The 19,652-nt window shown below is 37.4% G+C and overlaps 1 protein-coding gene across 1 annotated transcript in view; it reads right to left on the bottom strand.

Moving 5' to 3' along the window:
* The window catches only part of Ndfip2 (Nedd4 family interacting protein 2), a 50,338-nt gene that overhangs the window by 10,640 nt on the left and 20,046 nt on the right, over nt 1-19,652 (bottom strand). The window contains exons 2-4 of the mRNA XM_042682646.1: nt 11,137-11,302; nt 8,806-8,939; nt 1,582-1,675 (exon numbers count right to left, since the gene is read on the bottom strand). Of these exons, the coding sequence (XP_042538580.1) occupies nt 1,582-1,675; nt 8,806-8,939; nt 11,137-11,302 (394 nt within the window). The remainder of the gene's footprint in view (nt 1-1,581; nt 1,676-8,805; nt 8,940-11,136; nt 11,303-19,652) is intronic.

Genomic DNA, 19,652 nt, shown 5'->3' with positions numbered 1-19,652 from the left:
CTCAAAATGCAAATTAGAATTAGATCCACCATACACAAAACTATAATATCTAAAATAATCAAGTATGTCCAAGCCAGGCATGGGTGGTTCATATCTGTAATCCTAGCTACTCAGAAGGCTGAGATCTGAGGATCCTGGTTCAAAGCCAGTCCAAGCAGGAAAGTCCATGAGATTCTTATCTTCAATAAACCCTTCAAAAAAGCCAGAAGTGACACTATGGCTCAAGTGGTAGAGTGCTAGTCTTGAGTACAAAGAGGCTCAGGGATGGTGCCAGATCCTGAGTTCAAGCCTCAGGACTGACAAAAAAAAAGTCCATATTAATTGCTGGTAAGGAAACACAGAGACAAGAACTCTCATTTACTGTTGGTGCTAATGAAGACTGGTAGTTGCTTTGGAAGAACAGTTTTAAAATTTCTTACAATTCAGAATTTATTTTTCAAAATACTTTCCTAATTTTTAAGTTAGGGATAACTTAATTTCTCTTTAATAATTCTTTCCTCATGTCTAAAGCAGGAATAATACACGCTGAGTGAGATAGGACTGTCACACATTGTAAACAGAAAAGGCTGAGTGTTAGGAGAAACATTTTCTAAATAGAGCCAAATAGTCCATTACATTTTAAAGCACTAGAGTTCAAGCTCATTTCCACAGGATGTCAATTATCCATTGAACCAAATTATAATTACTAGAGTTTAATTAACTGATGAACTAGAGTCTATCCCATTTTCTAAAAATTTCATAAAAAGCAGTATGAGAGATACTCAGAATAAGCACGTATGTGAGACATTTTGTGGTAGCACTTTAAAGGATCATGAAAAATATATAAATACATTTCTTCCTGTAATATTACCAAATTTAAATGTAAACTTTTTAGAGTTACATGAGGTAAGAGATAAGCACAAAACACAAAATAAAACAAGAACTAAATGTATGAAAGGTTTTAATCGGAATACAATTAATTAGTGCTATTTTATTTGCACGAGTATAACCTAAAACGCTTATCTTATAAACTATATTGAGGAACATATATTTCCAGACCTTTTTGTAACTAAAAATAGCTATTGTTTGATAGCATGTTAATAGCACAAAAAATAAAACAAGTTGCAATTTGAAAAATAGCCGCTAGAGGGCAGTAATTACAAACATACTTACAAAATAAGTTCTAAGCCTGTAACCTACAGGGGCAGGGAACTATAACAGAAAATGAAAGTACTTTTACTTTACACAATTTCATTGATATAATATTGGTAAATATTTGTAAAATAGGAAGAGATATGTGTATGTCTGTGTATTTCTACGGCTTGAATCTACATTGCAGCATTTTTCTTAATCTTATTTAACTTATTTAGCTTAAATATACTTACATACCTTTACATGATCAGCATATACGTAATGGCTCTGATTTTGCAGTTAAGTGCTTTAAGAATCTAACATCTGTCTTCATTATTAGTTCACTATCAGGAAAAATCTTCATTTTAAATGAGGTAAATACATGCTAGCAATGTTTTCTTTTCTTTATCAATATTGCTATAAAAACACAGGCAACATTTTTTTTTAAAGCAGCTTGGAAAGATTACTTACTGAAAAACGCCAGCATGAAAATGCCATCATTACCCACTCTAAGCTGGTCTGCATCGCTGAAGTCATCTCTTTGTGGACACTCTTCCTCCGGATTCTATAAATCATATAAATCAAGACACCTCGCTAAAGTAATTATAATCTTGTCATCTTAAACTTAAGAGTAGGAACACTTTAGTAAAATGGTGCACACATAGAAATCCTTGTATTTGGGAGGCTGAGGCACCAAGTTGTAGGCCAGTCTGGGCTACACAATGAGACCTTGTATCAAATAATAGTTAAAAAAAAAAAAAAGCTAATGCTCTCAATTTGTTGTACAGATGAATGAAAGGAATGAAATATCTGCAGCAAATATGACTTTTTCATGGGCACCTCTGAAAAGGTTAAAAGTAAACATACAAAAGCTGAATGAAAAATGATACTAGACAGCAGTTTCACACTGCTGCCTTAATGTCAAATGGAAAAAATAGGACATTTCATAATCAGTGGTGGAACACAAATTGGCACAATCTCTTGTTTATAATTTGGCAATATTTATCAAAAATAAAAAATACTTTTTCTTCCCATCCCCCTAATGTAAGTCCCTCTTCCCCCTCTTCAATCTGTTTCCTCATCACCAGGAGGTAAACAAGAATCTGTTAGGAAAGTATACTGGGAAAACTACTGTACTTTAAGCAGAACTTAAATAGGCAATTCTGGTAGAAGCTCAGAAGACCAAATGTAGAGAAAAATACAGACAGTAAAGTTGTATTAGTAAGGTTCAGGGAGAAATGAGGAATTAGGAGTCCATTAGGAATTGGACTAGAAGCCATTCATGTTATATTCTGGGGGAAAAAAATCTGTATATATTTTGTCTGTGTCCTCAGACATCACATGAGGTTGTATTTAAAAGTAATGGGCTACTTGGTAGAGGAAATTCAAGACAGCATAGCATCTAAGCAGCTGCATAGTTATTACTGGCGGCTTTCAGCCATGTTTATAGTACAATTTGGAGCAAAAAGAAGAGCAGAAACACTTGAAAAACTTGCAGATGTATCATGAAAGTGTTAAATTGGAGCCAAGGAAAGCATAGTTTCTGAAGAGATTGACATCAACTAAAAAAACACATTGCATCTGGAAAATAGGAAAGATGCTTTCACAGTATCTCAGGAATTGGCCAGACGTAAACTAGCCATGCATCCACCTATCTGCTAGCTCAACAGTATGGAAGAGTAAAGTGATTAGAAAGACTTTCTCTTGAGGACAAAGTATCTGCAGGTCTCCCTGTAGACCTCAGAGTAGACAAGGAAGTTTTCTCCTCAGGATTCATTTCACAGTGATCAACTGAGTGGAGGCTACTGCATCCATACCTACTGCATGAGTTGTTAGTGGTTTTTGGTGTCATCTATGTGACGCTGTTTTTTCAGGAGTATAGAAAGCAAGGGACTTGAGTCATGAAAGACCACTCAACTTTTTTGTTGTTGTTGGTTGTGGGGCTTGAATGCTGTCCCTGCACTCTTCAGCTCAAGGCTTGAGCCACAGCACCACTTCCAGTTTTGTGGTGGCTTACTGGAGATAAGAGTTTCACAGAAAAAGTGGCGCTGTGGCTCAAGTGGTAGAACGCTTGCCTTTAGCTGAAGAGTGCAAGGGCAGCATTCAGGCCCAGAGTTCAAGCCCCATGACTGACAAAAAAAAAAAAATCTACTTGGGAAAAAAAAAAGTTTCACAGACTTTCCTGCCCAGGCTGGGTTTGAACCGTGATCCTCAGATCTCAGCCTCCTGAGTAGCTAGGATTACAGGCGTGAGCCACCGGCACCCAGCACCACTCAACTTTTAAAGGAAAGTCCAGAGGCCAGGCAATTTATAACAAGGTCATATTCCCTGAAAGTAGCCCATGAGAGAGTGATGTATAGAGATGTGAGGGTGAAGAATAAGCTGCAATGGAGACCCCAGGATGTTGGAGATGCCAGGAATATGGAACATCTTCTGGAAAGCTGCCGGCACAGTAAAGTTGGCTCAACAGAGTTAGAAAATGGCAAGGCCGCAGCATTGGGTTGCTAAAGCCCACTGGAGCTCACATCATGACACCACTGCCCTAAGTGCTGAACATGAAGCAACAAACAGTATTTAATGTTTGCCTTATAGAGTTTGCTCTTGCTTTCATTCCATTCCTCTTTCTATACCTCTATTCTTCCCTTGCTTTATTCTGCGATTGTGTGTTAGAAGTGACTGCTTTTTGTTGTTATTTTTGTTTTAACAGAGGTTTATAACTAAGAGATTGTTCTCAATCTCAGTAGAAACATTTAGCTTATAGTTTTGAACAAGATAGAACTGTTAATACCGCAAGGAGTCTAGGCCATGGCCTAGTTTTATACTGAAATGGTTATGAACTTACTAGGCACTGAGATGGAATACTGTGGTTTGGATATAAGGTATGCATACCCAAAGCTCCTTTGCTGGGGCTATGTCCCCAGCTGGTGGGGTTATAGAATGTGTTGTTGAGGGCATATCTTTATTTTTAAGTGTAATTATATTTAAGTAGTTGTATAAAGGAATTAGAGGAGGACATATCTTGCTATGGCCTCTATCCACCACCACCACCACTACTCCCCATGCTGTCTGCCATACAGTGAACTACTTTAGCCAGCTTTTGGCTGAACATGCTCATACCACGATGATATACAGTATCACAGAGGAAAGAGGTCAGGTCTGAACCCTGAAAAACCAGGAAGTAAAACAAATACTTCTTCTCTTTTAAAAATCATCCTCTGGTCCAGAAATTTCAGTTTTTACAATGTATTGTACAAATTCCTATATGCAAATCCTACTTATAAGAAATAAAGTACTGGCAAGGTCTCGTAGCTCAGACTTGTAAGTCCAGCTGCTCAGAAAGTAGACACAGAGGGATCAGGGTCCAAAGATAAGTCCAGGAAAAAATTTAGCAAAATTCCATCTCAACATACCAATCAACTATGGTGCTAACTGTCACTACATGAGAGGTATAGATAGGAGAATCAACTAGGGCAAAAAGCAGAAGACTATCTGAAAATAAAAGCACAAATGACTTAGAGCATGATTCAAGTTACAGACCACTTGAATAGTAAGCACAAGATCTCAGTACCACAACACATACACATACACACATACACATACACACACACGAAAGAAGTGAACTATTAAAGATAATTTATTACAGCAATGTTAATAAGCACAAAAGATTAGATACAATCTAAATGTCCATCAGTAGAGGACTGTGTTAAAAAGTCAGTCTCTATAGACCTCTCTCGTGCTTCTACATGGCTTCCAGAAAAAGGAATTAGCCACCTTTTCCTAAATACTTATCTGGTGAGAGCTCCCCCAAAAAAGTGCATTTCTCTTCAGAGCAAAGGTGTTGGCATTCTTACTTACTGTCAAGATCCCTAGGCTGAGGGTTCTTCTATCAATATACCACTGCATGTGGAGAGAATCACTTAGCCCTCTTTGTGTTGCCTGTAGAACTCGGGCTCAAAAAAACTGGTACAACAAAATGCTAATAATCTACAACTGCTGTGAATAAAGAAGTCTTTGTTTCTTATTCAAGCGGTATGCCTTTTACCAACATCTAAGAAACTATTAATCAGTTAGTTTGTAAGCTCAGTAAAAACTCAGACTGCTGACAGACTGTTATAAGCTAGTGAGGTAAATTATTGCATATATCTAGCCAGTGAACTTTAAAAAGCATAAACTTGGCACCAATGGCTCACATCTGTAACACTAGCTACTCAGGATGCTGAGATCTAAGGATCACAATTTGAAGCCATCCTGGGCAGTGAAGCCCATGAGAGTCTTAACTATAATAAACTACAAAAAAAAGCCAGAAATGGAGCTGTGGCTCAAGTGATAAGGCGCTAGCCATGATATTAAAAGAAGCTCTGGGATAGCATTCAATCCCTGAGTTTAAGCCCCAGAAACTGGGGGGATGGTGTGTGTGTGTGTGTGTGTGTGTGTGTGTGTGTGTGTGTGTGTGTGTGTGTGTGTGTGTGTGTGTGTGTGTGTCTGGGATAACATTCAATCCCTGAGTTTAAGCCCCAGGAACTGGGGTGTGTGTGTGTGTGTGTGTGTGTGTGTGTGTGTGTGTGTGTGTGTGTGTCTGGGATAACATTCAATCCCTGAGTTTAAGCCCCAGGAACTGGGGTGTGTGTGTGTGTGTGTGTGTGTGTGTGTGTGTGTGTGTGTGTGTGTGTGTGGGATAACATTCAATCCCTGAGTTTAAGCCCCAGGAACTGGGGTGTGTGTGTGTGTGTGTGTGTGTGTGTGTGTGTGTGTGTGTGTGTGTGTGTGTGTGTGTGTGTGTGTCTGGGATAACATTCAATCCCTGAGTTTAAGCCCTAGGAACTGGGGTGTGTGTGTGTGTGTGTGTGTGTGTGTGTGTGTGTGTGTGTGTGTGTGTGTGTGTGTGTGTCTGGGATAACATTCAATCCCTGAGTTTAAGCCCCAGGAACTGGGGTGTGTGTGTGTGTGTGTGTGTGTGTGTGTGTGTGTGTGTGTGTGTGTCTGTGTGTGTGTGTGTGTGTGTGTCTGGGATAACATTCAATCCCTGAGTTTAAGCCCCAGGAACTGGGGTGTGTGTGTGTGTGTGTGTGTGTGTGTGTGTGTGTGTGTGTGTGTGTGTGTGTGTGTGTGTGTGTGTGTGTGTGTGTGTGTGTGTGTGTGTGTGTGTGTGTGTCTGGGATAACATTCAATCCCTGAGTTTAAGCCCCAGGAACTGGGTGTGTGTGTGTGTGTGTGTGTGTGTGTGTGTGTGTGTTTAGAAAAAAGCATTTACATCCTTAGACTACTATATTCTATTAATATTCTAGTAATAATCACCAAAAATATTAAATATAAATCATTTGTGCTGTTAGTAATAGCTACTCTACAGGTAGAAATTAGGAGGATCATATTTTGGGAACCAGCCAAGGTAAAAATTTGGGAAGACTCCCTTTCAAAACACAAGATGGGTATGTGGTGCATGTCTATAATCCCAGGTATGTAGCATAGCTATTTCAGTCTAATGCCAACCCCACGTAAAAGCATTAAGACCCTAAAAATAAACCTAAAGGGGCTAGGGCATGGCTCAAGTGGCAGAACACCTACCTAGTAAGTGTAAGGTCTAATTTCAAATCCCAGTACAGTAAAAAATAACTTATTAATGTATTTGCTTATAGGTATAAAGAACTTCTCTGAAAGTATATATAAATCTGATTTCATTGATTGCTTCCAATTTTTAATAAATATTACTGAAACAGTCATTCTGTTTCTGAAGACCAGGATTGCCTCCTGGTCCTCAGGATAGGTCAATGTCCATAAAACAAGTATGCATGCCCTTCTGGAGCCTATCTTATAGTCAGAGGAGTTAGTCAATAAACAAAGGCATGATAATGAGTTACTTTTTATAATTATTGAAAGGTCTACATATGGAAGGAAGGAAGGAAGGAAGGCAGGGAGGGAGGGAGGGAGGAAGGAAGAGAGGCAGAGAGGGAGGGAGGGAGGGAGGGAGGGAAGCTTGACAGGGAAAATGAACGGGAAAGGGAGAGGAGTGGAAGGGAAAGGGAGAGGAAAAGGAAAATGGAGAAGGAGTAGGGAAGGGAGGGAAAAAGGAGGAAGAAGGGAATGGGCAGAGGGGAGAGGAGAGACATAGGGAAGAAATAAAAGGTTAGAAAGAGGGAGGAGGAGGGGAAGGGAGAAGGGAAAAGAGGGGATAGGAAGGGAAAATGGGAAGGAGAGCAGAGAAGAAGGCATAAAAAAGGGAAGAAAGTTTGTGAATCAATATAATTAATGAAATTTTAAATATGACAAAGCTGAACACAAGTGGCTCACACCTATAATCCTAATTACTGAAGAGGCTGCAATTTGGAGGATTGCAGAAGACACTGAGACCTCATCTCTTAAATAATCAGGAAAAAGCTAGGCTAGAGGTATGGGTCAGGTGGTAAAGCACCTGCACAGCAAGCAAGCCAAGTGCACAAGAGTCCCAAGTTCAAACTCCACTGAGGTAAGACTTCAACAAAGACTTCAAAGGTGAAATAGCTGGCTATGTATATATCTCACAGAAAGTGCTAGCGTCCTAAGACAGGATCATGCATGATATATAAGAGTGACAGCAGGAGGCCTCGCATGGGTGATTAGAGTGAACAAGAGAAAGACATGGAAGCACTTCCCTCTCCCTTTCTCACTTCATCCTAACTTTCCCAGGTAAGCATTTGTTTTTTGTTTTCTTTTTCTGAAAAAACTGAGATGAATCTAGAAACCTGAAACTAGACTTCTAAAGTCGGTAGAAGCACACAATTAAACAACAAAGGCAAAAAACTTGCAGGCAGACTGAATTATAAATAATGTCTGCCTTTTACTTGGCAACAGAACAGCATACATGCATCCTGTTGTCTCTACATTATTCAGACAGCCAGAACAAAGAACAAGCATGCATTAATGAAAAAGAAAGAGAAGGTGAAATCTTTGATCATCATTCCAAATTTCTAGGATAAGATATGTTAAAAGGTAGATGAAGAAAACTATGAAGCCCTTATATCTTCTTTTGTTGTTGTTCATTATGGGGCTTTAACTTGGGCCTAGGTACTATCCCTGAGATATTTTGCTCAAGCTTAGCACCCTACCACTTTGAGCCATAGTGCCACTTTCGGTTTTCTGGTGGTTAATTTTGGAGGTTAGAGTCATGGACTTTCCTGACTGGGGTTGGCTTTGAAACATGATGCTCAGATCTCTGCCTCCTGAGTAGTTAGGATTATAGCCATGAGCCACCAGCACCCTTATATCTTATTTCCGTAGACTATTTTGTTTAGTTGGAATTTTTCCTAAAGAACTGGCAAAGTACTATAAAAGATAAAAAGATGACTCACAGTGATAGACCATGACGAAATCTAAACTATGTAAAGGAGGAAAAGTAAATATATGGGCAGTTAAGGGAAGTGGGAGTGAAGTCCAGGTGAAAGTATTAGGTAGTGATAGCCAGGTGGAGTAAGTTAGAATGGGCAGCTAGTACATGGATGTCTGGGCTCACAATTTAAGAAATGATCAGATGTGGGTAACAAACAAGACCTGAAATAACACAAGCTGAGGTGGAGTAGAGGGGAGGCCAGTGGAGATGAGGAACCCAAAACTGACATGTACTGATGCACAGAGAAGATGCATGCTCTTACGCACAGAGAACTACTTTTGATAACACATAATCCAATAACAAAACCAATAATGTTAAAATGATCAGTGTCTTACTCTTTGAGATGTTTCTGCAGCGGCAGCTGCCATGGCAGCAGCCTTAGCCTTCTCAGCTTCATCATATGTAGGAAGAGAGGTAGCAACGCTGTAGGGAGGTGGCACAGGGTAAAACTCACTGTAAACTTCTGTATCTGAGCAAAAAGAATTTTTAAGGATAAATATTAAAAATAGTTGCATAGAATTTTATAGTCATGACCATATTCTTTTTCAATGGGACACTAAAGACTACTGTAGTCCTGTTTCTTAAGCTCTTTATATCACATAAAATACTATTACTACCAAATACTTTACCTTAATCATGTATTTATTATAAACAGAAAGGCTGATAAATACCATCTAAACACTAACACACTAAAAAAGGGTCTCAAGAAGATTTGGAAAAGGAAGTTAAAGAGGAGGAAAGTAAAAATCTCACAAAACATGAGCTCTATCATGTATTTATTATAAACAGAAAGGCTGATAAATACCATCTAAACACTAATACACTAAAAAAGGGTCTCAAGAAGATTTGGAAAAGGAGGTTAAAGAGGAGGAAAGTAAAAATCTCACAAAACATGAGCTCTATCTATAAACTTACTAGTATGCACAAAGAAATTAAATTTTCTGGGGCTGGGAAGTTGGCTCAGTGGTAGAGCACTCGTCTTGCATGCTTAAGTCCCTGGGTTTGATTCCTCAGCACCACATAAGCAGAAAAAAAAAAAAAAAAAAAGCCGGAAGTGGCGCTGTGGCTCAAGTGGTAGAGTGCTAGCCTTGAGCTGAAGAGCTGAGGGACAGCACTCAGGCCAAGAGTTCAGGCCCCACGACCGGACCCCCCCCCCCCCCAAAAAAAAAGAAAGAAATTAAATTTTCTTAATTTTTTCTTATTATTTCATAGTCACAAAAATTATATCAGGAAAAGTAATATTTATATAATGCTAAACATTTAATATACCATTCTTCTATATATTAATTTGAGCAATTCTCCTGGTTCAGGAAAATTAAGTGACTTGCAAGGTACTGAACAACTGGTAAGTGGCATACTTTGCAAGAAGAAGAGAAAGGGGGAGGGAAAGAAAGGAAAAAATCCAGACCAAGCTAGGGTAGCAAATTCATTATCCTTTCTTCCAGAAACTTGAAAATACTGATGGAAGGAAATTCAGAATAAAATTTAATAATCTTCAAAGAAGTTTAAATAAACAGAATTCATGGAAACCAACAAATAAACTGCTTGAGGAGCTACAGGTAGTGGTAGAGTGCTTGCCAAGCATGCATGAAGCTCTGGGTACCATTCCCAGAACCATGAAACAAACAAACCCAAACAACAACTGCATATAAAACTGGTATTAAACAAGCACACTGATCAAATAAACATTATATACAAATAAAACAAATATACATTTGTTAATGTTATTAGTAAAGACACTTTCATGGAGAACATGATTTTCAGCAACTGCATTAAAAAAATGAATTTGATGAAGAAATACTGGATTTTTCCACACATTTAAAAATGGTAACCAAGCTGTGCACTGGTGGCTCATGCCTGTAATGCTAGCCAAGAATCACAGTTCAAAGCCAGCCCAGATAGGAAAGTCCATGAGATTCTTATCTCCAATTAACACCAGAAATCAGAAGTGACACTGTAGCTCAAAGTGACAGAACCCTAGCATTGAGCAAAAAGAGCTCAGGAACAATGCCCAGGATCTGACTTCAAGCCCCACGACCAACTAACTAAATAAATAAATACAGAGAAAGTTGGCATGAGTTGGAGATATAAATGGCATTGATTTTAGAATAAGAAACATGAAAGATGAAATATTCTAGTGGAAATTTTATTTCAGCTAAAATGTTTTAATATCTGATTTTTAAATGATTCATAATACACATATATAAAATATTTAGAAATGTGATTTATACATTACTTGGAAATTATCAGACTTGGAAACATTGTAATAGTATTCAAAATGATACAAATCAAATAGTATATAAAAATTGTAATAGTATATACATCAACATATTAACTAAAATTGTTGAAAAAGGAACTGAAATTATCTCTCTAGAAAGGCCTGAAGAAAAAAGCAGCAGCAAGCAATAATCATTGCATTCAAGAATTATCACATATATTTGAAAGCACACTTGCCCCTCCAGCCACACCAACCCACAATGTCCCACCACTTTCATCATTATTAATGTTATCTTCTATTAAACATATATACATACACATGTGTATGTATCTGTTTACTGTATGTGCATGTGTATTGTGTGGATATATTTAAAAGCACATTAACAGACCTGATAATCACATAAAACCATAATGTCAACAAAATCAACTGGGAGCAAGCAGTTTCCCACCTGAAGTTGTTGGTACTTCCACGGTAATACTACTATATGGTGGAGGAGAGGAGTCTGTCTCAGGTGCCGGCACAGAAGGGGCAGTCAGCACAGCCTGTGGTATCGAGTTTGAAGTGGACGGCTGCTCTGAAGCAGATGATTCAGAATTATCCTCTTCATTGTAAAGCTAAGAAGACAAAGGGAGAAGAGTCAATGCAATGGTGCTTTTTGTATTTTTATTTACAAATTTGTAAAGATTTTATAATTCAAAATAGATTCAAATTTGCATAAGCCTATATATAGTACCGATTATGTATCATTGTGCATATACTACACTTGTACTGCAAAGAAAGGCAAACCTCCTGTGAACTCAAACACAATACCATCTTTATTACTTGAATCTATAAGTAGAAATATAATAATGTAGAAACCATCTAAAAATGTGCAATATTCTTAAGTTTTCTGAAGTATAGAAAAATGTAAAATGAGTCAATGTACATCCTAAAAATTTTTTCTTCATCATAATTAATTTATCAATAAATCACAATAAATCACAATAAATCTATGAGATACTGTCTTTATCCCCAGTGACAAAACAGAGGTGATGGTAGGGAATCATTAAAGTACAGAGACTTAATATAACTTCCCAAATATCACAACAGCTAAGAAAACTAAGTAGTGGGTTTATGCATTTATGATGACTTTGAAACAATCATTAGTATGCAAGCAAACTACTCTGAGGTAAAACAACGGCATAATACCATGAAGTGATGCATCAAGGAGAGACTATAATTTATCTCTAATGTGTTGAGAAGAGTACTTATTAAAACATTTTAAGAACTTTTAAACTAGAATCTCAGTTTTGAAAAGAAACTATGGGTTTTCAGTATTACTCTTCATTCATTCATTCCCTTAAGAAATACAATGTTGGGCTGGGAAGGTGGCTCAGTGGTAGAGCGCTTGCCTTGCATGCATGAGGCCCTGGGTTCGATTTCTCAGCAACACATAAGCAAAAAGAAAAAAGCTGGAAGTGGCACTGTGGCTCAAGTGGTAGAGCGCTAGCCTTGAGCTGAGGGACAGCGTACAGGCCCAGAGTTCAGGCCTCACAACCAGACCAAAAAAGAAATACAATGTTGAAAAAAACACTCCTCCAAAGAAATGTCATATTACTACTATAAATGCTATTTTGAATGTTGTAATGTAGCAAGACTACCATGGTTTCCTGATTTCAGAAAGAATAGCATCTCCATATACCCCTCAGGAACTTTTGCTAAAGTTGGCTTTCTGTGCCTCAGCATTCACCTATAGGTTCTGAATGCAGCCAGAATCTTCAGAGTTGTAAAATGGTTGTTGGACAACATGGGATAGCCACTAGCATGGAGAAGGCATTTAATAAATACATGTCTCTCAACTCCAATTCATGAAGTAGAAACAGAAATTATGAAGTAGTCTCTCTCAGTCCATTAAGTAGCTACTAATGTCTCTAAAATATAAAAATGACATAAACAAAATCAAGTGGGAGGTAATTTATTACAATGCTGATTTAATATACTTTAGCAAGTGATGCTATGAAAACATTTTATCAGTTAATAAATGTATACTTTTAAAAGAACTATCATAAATATAACAAATAATTTCTCACTTTTTTTTTTAGTTTTTCCAAAGATTTATTAAAGCAGAAACAAGTTGGTCAGGTATTTGCTGGGAAAAAGAAAGCAATTTTAATGGTATTCAAAAATACTTTTAAAAAAGTATTCTAGCACAAGACTTCTTTGTAAACTAGATTATGTGTTGTAAATGGTTTTTCAATTTCTCACATTATTAAGACAACTCTTTCTACTCACATCACAGCACAAGGGTTTGAATAATTAATCACTCTCTACACTCTTGGTTCAAGTAATGATAATGTGAATTTTGTATGTGCATTATAGTTACTTGTAGAACTTTTCCAAGCAGCCCTAAATTACCACCTCTTAATTGGCAACATCTTGTAGCTGCAGCTCAGAGCCCTGCCTATGCTGTCCTATTACAATCTATCCAAGGAAATCCTCTAAGACCAGTCATCTTTACTTACTAGACTTGCAGAACAAAAATGTTACATTGGCCACATAAGACAAATGTAAGTGAAATACAGACATTTACTTGGAAGTTTCAATTACACTAAGTAGCAGCAAAGTTATGAAAAAGGAAAAAAAAACCATTTTTCCATACCTGATATTAAAATCACAAATGTCAGATATAACTTTATACTAAGGAAAAGAACTTTATAACAAAATAGGTCTTTAATTCTACTCTTACATAAACACATAATATTAAATATGGTATACAAATGCGCTCTCCACAATGACTATGCCATTTTTGAAACCTGTCAAATTTACTTAATTAGAATGAAAAGAATAGCTACAGGAACTTTCACATATGACTCAGAAATAAACATTGGAACATTATAGAACATATCCTAGTTTATTTCGAGCAACTTACCTAACCCCTACTTTTTATTTTACAAGATTATGATGTACAGAAAAGATTTACTGTGCATCAACAGTAAAACCAAATAACTCAGTCAAAAAGCTCTATCCATGGTTGCATGTAACTTTCAATTTAAGTATAACACTGCAATTTTACATCTTTGCAGGCAATGAAATTGCTTCTATAAACCAATCTACTGTGACTGCCTTTTTAAGTGAATCTACACAAGGATTCAAATCAAAGTATATGTTCATCAAATTAGAAAACGCCATTCAGGAAAATCATTTCTTTCTAAAGATTTTTTATTTTACATTCTTTAGCAATTACCTAAACAGCAAAAACAGAAACCAGGAGGGTACAGTGGGGGGCAACTTGTAAACAATGCTGACCCCAACTTCCTGTGCCTTATCCACACTCATGACCCGACAGTATGGCACATGAAAGCTAACATTTCTCTTCAGTAAAGCAAGAGAGAGGGTGTGAAAAGCTACATACTGAATGAAACATGATTGTTTTTTAAAAAAAAGATGAAGGCTGCATTAAAAGTAGCTACTCTCTAAAAATGTATATTGAATATACTCTCTATAAATGTATATATAAATAAATGTGTATTTAATGACTAGGAAACTATAAGCACTAAAATAAACTAATAGTAATAAACTTATAGTAAACAAAGTACTGCTATACAAAGTAAACAAAGTACTATTTCTTCAAACTGGCTTGTCTCCTACAGTACAACTCTTAAACTAAGAGTGATGAAATATGAAGGCAGATTCAGATGTGTTGCTTTAGTGAAGGCAGGAGGTTTCCTAGCACACAGCACCATGAAGAGAAGCAGAGATGTGCTATGAAGTGATGTGGATGCATCACAGTGCCCTGCCTAGGCCAGCAGCAGTATAGTCTCACTCTCTGACCTCTAATTGTCTTAATTCATTTCTTTACTTTTTTGTTTGGACATGTTTTGTTACTATAAAAGAAAATTTATGACCTTTCTAAAGGAAAAACATAATTCACTTTTTAAAGTTTTCAGATGAAGCAATACCCAAAGACATGATGTATTTTGTATACTGCCAAATTATGTTATATTTAGTATCAGAGGGAAGAAGAGTAAATCTTTGGTAAATCTTTTTTTCCTTCCTTTCTTTTTTTTTTCCCCCAATCAATAATGGATATTTAATTTGGTGGATTGTATTTTTTTTCTTTTCTTTTTTTCCTATTTTTTTTTAATACTGTAAAAGGGTGCTGGTGGCACTCGGGAGACTCAGAGAAGAGGATCAAGGATCAGGAACAGTGAGTGCCCAGACCCTGAGTCCAAGCCCAAGGACCAGCACCCAAAAAAGAAAAAACGTGGTCAAGTTTGATAATTAAGTGATCCAACTACATATTATGGAATTCTGGTCTCCTTCAGAAGGCTATGAGGGAAAAGGTAATCAAGTCTTCTAATTTTTAAGATCCTGATAATAAAAACCTGTTATCTGATCTTGCTCTATTTAATACCTAATTTAGGGAAGAAAACAGATTGCAGTTGCAATAAAATCAAAGAGCTGAGTCAAGCTGTACATCAGTTGCACAAGACAGTGAGCTCACCTCATCTGTACAAGATGGTTAGGTAACACAGGTCTTAAACTCTGACAGATCAATACTGTTCTGAACCAGGAGTTCAGAAGGTTCTCACTGAACCATGCTGCTTAGCCACAGACCTAGACTTTCCATAAAAAAAAACCAACAAACTAAATTTCAGGTTTTCTCATATGTAACTCATTAAGCAAATAAATAACTTTCCCCCCCAAATTCAGGTTTCTTTTCCAAATACTTTCCCCACTAAGCCCAAATTTTTAATAAATAAAATCAAAATGTAATATGAAACCTCTAATTTCTGGTTTTCCATGTCTTAGAAGCCAAAATATTAAGGCATACACTATGTCCTTTGATAAAATGCTTTCTCATAAAAAGGAAAAGAATTATTGAGGCAGGTTAGCTCTAGGGAAAGAATACTGAAACCAACCCCCTCTCCTAGCTGCATCCTACAAAACCCTCGGAAATCCAATCTCCTCAAAGCACCACTCATGGCCACTCCTCAGTGATGATTTGTGGTCAGTTTACAGTGAGCACTTCTTCCTAGAGGTGGAAAAGCATTGGCCAGTTCTAACCCAACTGAGGCACCTCCGTGGCAGAAGTTATGCACCCTTAGCCTGACCTTTCTGTCTTTAGTTTGACTTTTGTGCAATAAACTCCTACTCAGGGCTCCATACATATAGTTGCATTTCATACATATACTTGAAAATAAAGGGATGGGAGCCTTATAATATGTTTAGATCCCTTCCAAAAATCTGCTAAATCCGGATCCCTCATTTCCCTAAGATCAGGCCAGTATCATTATTATTAATTTCTCTATACTCTACAAATGTTAGTAAGCAGAAATTTTCTTAACCATGTGTTTGCTCTTGGGCTTCCTAGCATGGGCCTGCCATTTCTTTTAATGGTATACTTTCTCTCTATAAACTCCTCACTTTACCACTTTGGAAACAGTAAGAATCTAGGATCTTCACCTCTACCACCACCAACTATAACATTTATTAAAACAGCTCCCTTAGCTTTATCACATGCAATTTTTGTTGAAAACAGTACAAACTACAACTGTACCTAAACAAAAATGTATCTTGGGACTGGGAAGGTGGCTCAGTGGTAGAGCGCATGCCTTGCATGCCAGAGGCCCTGGGTTCGATTCCTCAGCACCACATAAGCAAAAAGAAAAAAGCCGAAGTGGTGCTGTGGCTCAAGTGGTAGAGCGCTAGCCTTGAGCTGAAGAGCTGAGGGACAGGGCCCACCAAGAGTTCAGGCCCCATGACCAGACCCAAAAAAACAAAAAAAAAAAAAGTATCTAAACAATGCAAATAAGAAATAGTATCCATTTTTTAAGATGGATACTTTAAAAAGGAAGGAATTTTGAATGGAAACTGATTTTTTAAAACCCTTCAAGATATTTTATTGCCACCCTAGAGCTTTCTGAGCTTCAGATCTGGATATTCATTCTTTAACTTCCTCCTTCCTATCACTTTTTATGACACCAAAAAAAATCACAAAAAAAAAAAAAAAGCTCTGGGTTTGTATCTAATTCTTTTTATCCCTTTTTTCAGTGCTCAGTTAATTCTATATATTGTTCAGCACTCAGCTTAAAGGCAAATTCTCAAGAAAGCCTTTAGTCTCCCAAAAGTAGGTCTCTGTCACATAATCTGAGCCTTAGATCAGTTTCTCAGGGCACTTCCCACAATACCATTTTTAAATGTAGTCATTCACTTATAATCTGTTTCCCCAGCTAAACTAAATGATCTACAAAAGTGGGGGTTTGTTTCAATCTTGTTGGATGATGTGAAAATAAAAGCTCCCTTGCAAAAAAATTCTGAGTCAACTTTGGTTAAAAGTACAAAAAAAAATGAAATATATATAGGTCACCAGTCACTAAAGGCATAAGGAAAGCCCTGAGAGAGGATAACCTTGCTAATCTTACTTTGAAGTCTCTCCCAGCTAGTTATTACTTTCCTCAGGAAGTTTTAAAACATTTGTTGGGGACAATTCCATCTCAAAGACTTCCAAGGAACAAAGAAACCAAATAGTGAGGGAAAAAAATCTTACATAAATCTGTACTTTCAAAAGAATTACACCTCTAGTTAAGTTTCTGTTTACAAACTAAAACTGCTTCATAAATATTCTAAATCCTACAAGTCCCTCCTAGATTACAATGTGTTCTATATGGCACACTTATTGATTGGGTTCAATCCTTTAATTAAACAACGTATTTTCCTTAAAATTTTACATAAAATATAAGCAAAGAGAGACTCCACAAACTCTAGAAGAGTGAGTTGCTTAAGGAAAGATAGAGGGAAGGTGAATACAATCGAAGGATATTTACATGTGTGCAAATGTTAAGAATGAAAGTGATTAAGCATACACTCATTATAACTTCTAAAACTCTCACTTGGATTTTCCTAAGAAAATATGTATATACAAAATATGTCCCATAATCATTCCTTTTTTAAAATCAATTGGTTAATATGATCTTAGCACAAATTATTAACAGCTTGTTGATAACTCAATTCTTTTTTTTTTTTTTGCCGGTCATGGGCCTGAACTCTGGGCCTGGGCGCTGTCCCTCAGTTCTTCAACTTAAGGCTAGCGCTCTACCACTGGAGCCACAGCGCCACTTCTGGCTTTTTCTGTTTATGTGGTGCTGAGGAATCGAACCCAGGGCCTCATGCTTGCAAGGCATGCACTCTACCACTGAGCTACCTTCCCAGCCCCTGATCACTCAATTCTTAAGAGTGGAAGAAGTTGGGGAAAAGGAAGAAGATAAAATGGAATGGATGGCTTTAGCTTCTCTTTTAAAAAGAAATGTTCTAAAACAAAATAAACAGCAAAATGCTAACATTTATTATCCCATAATGGATAAAGAAAATAGTGGGATGAGGAAATCACCATTGGCCACTATAGTCAGTTACTGTATCAGGCAAGAATTACCAAAAATGCTGAGGGTGTGACTGAAGTGGTAGATTGCTTACCTAGCAAGTATGAGGTCCTGAGGTCAAACCCCAGTACATCAAGAAAAGGAAGTAAGGGAAACCATGGAACCTATGTTTCTTTGGGCCTGGCTTACTTCACTTAAGATAATTTTTTCCAAGTCTTTCCATTTCCTAACAAATGGGGTGATGTCATTCTTTCTGATGGAGGCATAGAATTCCATTGTGGAGTGTGTGTGTGTGTACCACATTTTCTTGATCCATTTGTTTACTGAGGGGCATCTGGGTTGGTTCCATATCTTAGGTATGGGGAATAATGCTGCAATAAACATAGTTGTCTGGTAGCTTTGGTGTGACCTTGTTTGTGATCGTTTGGGTAAATGCCCAAAAGTGGGAGTGATGGGTCATAGGGGAGTTCTATGTGGAGTCTTTTGAGGAACCTCCATACTGATTTCCAAAGTGGTAGGACACAGAAGTGGTGCTGTGGCTCAAGTGGTAGAGCACTCACCTTGAGCTGAAGAGCTGAGGGATAGAGCCCAAGCCCAGAGTTCAAGCCCCATGACCGACCAAAAGAAAAAAAAAAAACCCAAAGTGGTAGGACAGGCTAAAAAGCTCAAAAGCTATGTGCATGTGACCATATAAGATGACGCTAAGTAAAATGAACCCCAAGATAGAGACACAAGTGCCTTTATCCTTCTTGCTGTTGTTTTTAATGTATTTATAATGTACCATGTGTTTTTTTTTGTTTGTTTCTTTCGTGTTCTTCTCCTATGGTATAACCTGTTTTCACTGTATTTGATTCCAGTGCCCTGCATCTTATGCTCTGCATCTTCTAACTTGGGGAGGAGAAGGGAAATAACAAAACGCTGAAAAAAGGATACAGGTTGACCCACTGTAACAACAAGATAGTAAGTTGAAAATTAACTTTACAACTTGGGGCAAGGGGAATTGAGGAGGCAGGGAGGGAAGGATGGTAGGAGAAAAACAAAGGAGGAAGTAACAATGCTCTATAGGAAATATACTCATTACCTTACTCATGTAAATGTAACTCCTCTGTACAGTGTGTGTATGTGTGTGTGTGTGTGTGTGTGTGTGTATTTTTTTTTTTTGGGGTAGGTCATGGGGATTGAACTCTGGGCCTGGGCGCTGTCCCTCAGCTCTTCAGCTCAAGGTTAACATTCTACCACTTGAGCCACAGTGCAACTTCTGGTTTTCTGATGGTTTAATGGAGATGAGTCTCACAGACTTTCCTGCCCAGGCTGGCTTTGAACCCTGCTTCTCAGATCTCAGCCTCCTGAGTAGCTAGAATTACAGGCACGAGCCACTGGTGCCCGGCCTCTGTACAATATTTTTACAATTAAAAATATATATATGAAAAAAAAGAAAAGAAAAAGAAACCATCCACCCAATTAAATATCTACTATTGGTTGAGGGAAAAAAGAAAAAGAAAGGAAGAGAAAAAAAAGATTTACCAAAAACATCTAATTAATTAAAGTAAAACAAAACAAAAAAAAAAACAGACATGTTCAAGGAATACAACCATCAACCTGAACT

The sequence above is a fragment of the Dipodomys spectabilis genome, unplaced genomic scaffold, assembly GCF_019054845.1.
Source record: "Dipodomys spectabilis isolate Male_0828 unplaced genomic scaffold, ASM1905484v1 ptg000075l, whole genome shotgun sequence".
Lineage (NCBI taxonomy): Eukaryota > Metazoa > Chordata > Mammalia > Rodentia > Heteromyidae > Dipodomys > Dipodomys spectabilis.
Note: the sequence above shows the minus strand (reverse complement) of the source record. Positions and strands in the feature narration are given on the sequence as shown.